At 46.3% G+C, this 3,791-nt stretch overlaps 1 protein-coding gene across 1 annotated transcript in view; it reads left to right on the plus strand.

Annotated features, from left to right (window-relative positions):
• The first annotated feature begins 852 nt into the window (after positions 1-852).
• Positions 853-3,791, plus strand: part of PLA2G2D (phospholipase A2 group IID) — a 6,176-nt gene continuing 3,237 nt past the window's right edge. Inside the window, exon 1 of the mRNA XM_046660246.1 lies at positions 853-913. Within this exon, the coding sequence (XP_046516202.1) occupies positions 874-913 (40 nt within the window). The 5' untranslated portion in view covers positions 853-873. The remainder of the gene's footprint in view (positions 914-3,791) is intronic.

The following is a 3,791-nucleotide window of genomic DNA, read 5'->3' on the forward strand; positions in this document are numbered from 1 at the left end:
TGTGGTGTGTATATATATATATATATATATATATATATAATTATACTATATTAGAATAGAATATTATTTAGCCATGAAAAGGAGGACATCCTGCCATTTGCAACAACGTGGATGGACCTTGAGGACATTATGTATGCCAAGTGAGACGAGTCAGACAGGGAATGACAAATACTGTGTGACATCACTTACATGTGGAATCTAAAAAAGGTAAATTCATAAAAACAGAGAATAAAATTGTGGTTACCTGGGGATGGGGGGGTGAGAGGGCACAGGATGTCTGTTGTATAAAGGTACAAACTTGCAACAAGTAATACATAAGTCCTAGAGATCTAGCGCACAGTACAGTGAACAAAGGAACAATGTATTGTAATCATCAAACTTGCTGAGACTAGATGTCAATCATGTCAACCACTAAAAAGAAATTATAATTATATGAAGTGATAGAGGTGCTAATTGTTGCTGTCATGGCAATTATGTTACAATATACAAATGTATCAGATCAACATGCTGTACACCTTAAATTTACACAATATTATATGTCAAATATATTTCGATTTTAAAAAGTTAATGGTGCTTAATGGATTCACAGTGACTTTAAATTTTTTCTTGTTGTTGATGTTTTCCAAATCTTCTATACTGAATGTATGTTTGTTTTGTAATCGAAAAATTTTTTAAAAGCCCAGAAACCAGATATTTCAAAAAGAAAGAAGTTCCCAATGGGCAGAAAAGAGGAACAGACAGAGCAGGAGTGGGCTGCACCAGAGCTGGAGCTGGGCCGAGTGGGAGTGGGCGCAGGGGGTGCAGCTGATATAAGGAGCTGCCCACACAGAAGGGGACTTCCAGCAGCTGCTTCCATCGCTCTGCGCTGGGACCATGGAGGTTCCCCTGCTGTGCGTGCTGGTGGTGTTTGCTGGTGAGTGGAGGCAGGACCCACAGCTGAGAAGGGGAGGGAGGATGTGAGGAGGTCCTTTATCTCTTTCCTGGACTGAGCTGCTGCTCCGATCCCCACTACCTTGGCCCCCCAGGCCTCAACCCTTCCACCTCCTGTAAGGAGCCATCAGCGGCTCCCAGGCACCTAGAATGGGGGCTCCAGCCAGAGAGCTCTGGGCAGCCAAGCTATGTGGCATGCCCCTGGACTGCTGTGAAGGGGAGAGCTAGAGGTTCAGAAACTGGGGGCCTGCTGAGCTGATCCCTATAGTACCACGGACACAAATTACAGAAATGGATCTCCCACCGCCTCCTGCACCCCTCTCTTCATTTGACTGAATAATAGCGACCTTTGGCATAGGCACAGCTCTCTCTCTTTCTAGAATCCTTTCGTCTTCATTCTCCCCCTTGACCCTGGGAAGAGGGCTCTGTTGACTGTCAGAGGGAGATGGAGCAGTGTCCCTTCGGTCTTTAGCAGATCAAATGTCAGAATGTGGTTGTTAGGGGCCGGCTCCGTGGCCGAGTGGTTAAGTTCGCTCGCTCCGCTGCGGCGGCCCAGGGTTTGGATCCTGGGTGCGGACATGGCACCGCTTGTCAGGCCACATTGACGCGGCGTCCCACATCCCACAACTGGAAGGACGTGCAACTAGGATATACAACTGTGTACGGGGGGGGGGGGTTTGGGGAGATAAAGCAGAAAAAAAAAAAAAAGAATGTGGTTGTTAGCAAGCTGGCAGTTTTGTTTCTTGACCCATCTCAAAATATGTGATTTTAGGAAGGACTGGCATTTTTAAATGTGGTTTTATGTTATCTTGGGGCTCCCAAATTCTTGAGAGGAGCTGATCTCCAGGGTTACACTGAAAACCATTAGGAAAATTGCAATCCAGCTACCGAAATTCATCTCTCAGACGTAAAGAGGCAATACAGTGTAGAGATAGAATACAGAGATGAACCTGCATTCAAACGCTAGCCCGACCATCTCAGAGTAGTATGACCTTGGCCAAGTCACCCCATCTCTCTATATCCTCATCTGTAAAATGGGCACAATAGCATCTTTTCCACAGGATTGTTAGAAGGACTCTAATGAGAAAATATATACAAAGTGTTTAGCAAGTGTGAGTAATATTAAGCAAGCAATAGCTTAACACGCAGCACATGCAAGAGGTGGGAGCGCTGTTGCCTCCCATGGCTGCGACTAACCCTTGGGAGAAGGGGCTCCATCCCCTTCCGATGGCAGCCAAGGTTGGGAAAATACCAAGACAGGAATTGCTGACGAGCTAAGCCAGTTCCCCAAAGGCCCCATATCCACAGATTGAGTGCCTCAATTTCTCAGGGCTGGGTTCACCTACTCTAAAATTGTTAGAAATAAGACCATCTTAAAGTATTCTGAATCAAAGCTGAATTTATTGCTTGCCTGGAAAGAGAGAGCTGCACCATTCAGGTGTGAGTTTATCTGTGTGGGTATTTCTGAGATGCAATGGAAAGGGCTAGATTTAGGGCAGAAAAGGGGGTAGAGGAATACCAATGAGACAAGATTCTGAATCCAGGTCCCTGGCTGGCCTGCACAGGGGACTGTCACTCTCTTTGCCATTGGTTGCCTTTGGGTTTCTTATCACTGAATCTGGGAATCCAGAGGGCCTGGGATCGGTCATTAGCACTGCAGAAGCTTAGCAAGGTTTTCCATTAATATCAAGTGCAGCTAGAGCCAAAGGAGTGACGACGTGTATTCCCTAACCTTGAAGGGACACACTGGGGACACAGGCCTGCAAGTACCGGACACCACCAGTCCCTGGAGGTGCAGCTCGAGACCCCTGCTTGTGATCTCACCCTGAGTCCACTGTACGAGTCCCTCCCAACCCCCTCTTCCCACCCCAATGACCCCCAATGTGGGGCTCACCCTATTTCATTTGTGTGAGGAGCTTTCATTATAACATCATTTCCCAGAGGTTGGGGGTGGGGGGCGGCGTGTCTTCCAAAACTAGGGACCTCCCCAGCCCAGTCTCGCTGAAACTCTCGGCTCCATCTGTGTTCTCGAATCATCTCTTGTGGTTGCACACACACATTGCCGTCTCCTTCTTATCTTGTCTGTTTCTCCCAAACTCTCCCCTGAATTCATGGACTTAATATACTTTATTCCTCCTAACTCAGCATAATGCATTCCTCTCTCCCAATAAAACAAATTTCCCTTATGATCAATTCTAACCGCAGCTGCTATAACTGAAATGGAAAAACATCCATGAAAATGATTGATTTCTAAAGCACACTGCCTCCCAGGACCGCTGTGCACGATTTTTAATAAGCGGACTTCTCTATGGGATGCAGGGGGGAGAGGGGGAGTGTGGGGAGTGTAGGAAGAAGGGTGAGGCTGATTATCCTTCCTATAATAGAATGGGAACTCAATGCCCAGAGACACGGAATGGAGCCAAACCGCCTTGGGTTTCGTCCTGGCTCCTCCATTTACCAGCCACTGTGACCTGGAGCAAGTCACTGAGCGCCAGTCTGCTCATCTCTAAAATGGGGATTAAAAATATTATTTATCATACCAATGTTGGTTTCTTAGTTTTCCTCCATATACCACAATTATGTAAGATGATAATAGCATTAGAGGAAACTGGGTGAGGGGTATATGAGAATTCTCTGCATGATCTTTGCAACTTTTCTATACATCTAGAATACACCAAAATAAAAGGTTATTTATTTTTTAAAAAGTAGTATTTAGGGCCAGGCCCCACGGCCTGTTGGTTAAGTTCGGCATGCTCCACTTTGGCAGCCCCAGTTTGGTTCCCAGGCACAGACCTACACCACTCATCTGTTAGTGGCCATGCTGTGGCAGTGGCTCACATACAAAAAGAAGGATATTGGCA

This window comes from Equus quagga, chromosome 5, assembly GCF_021613505.1.
Source record: "Equus quagga isolate Etosha38 chromosome 5, UCLA_HA_Equagga_1.0, whole genome shotgun sequence".
NCBI lineage: Eukaryota > Metazoa > Chordata > Mammalia > Perissodactyla > Equidae > Equus > Equus quagga.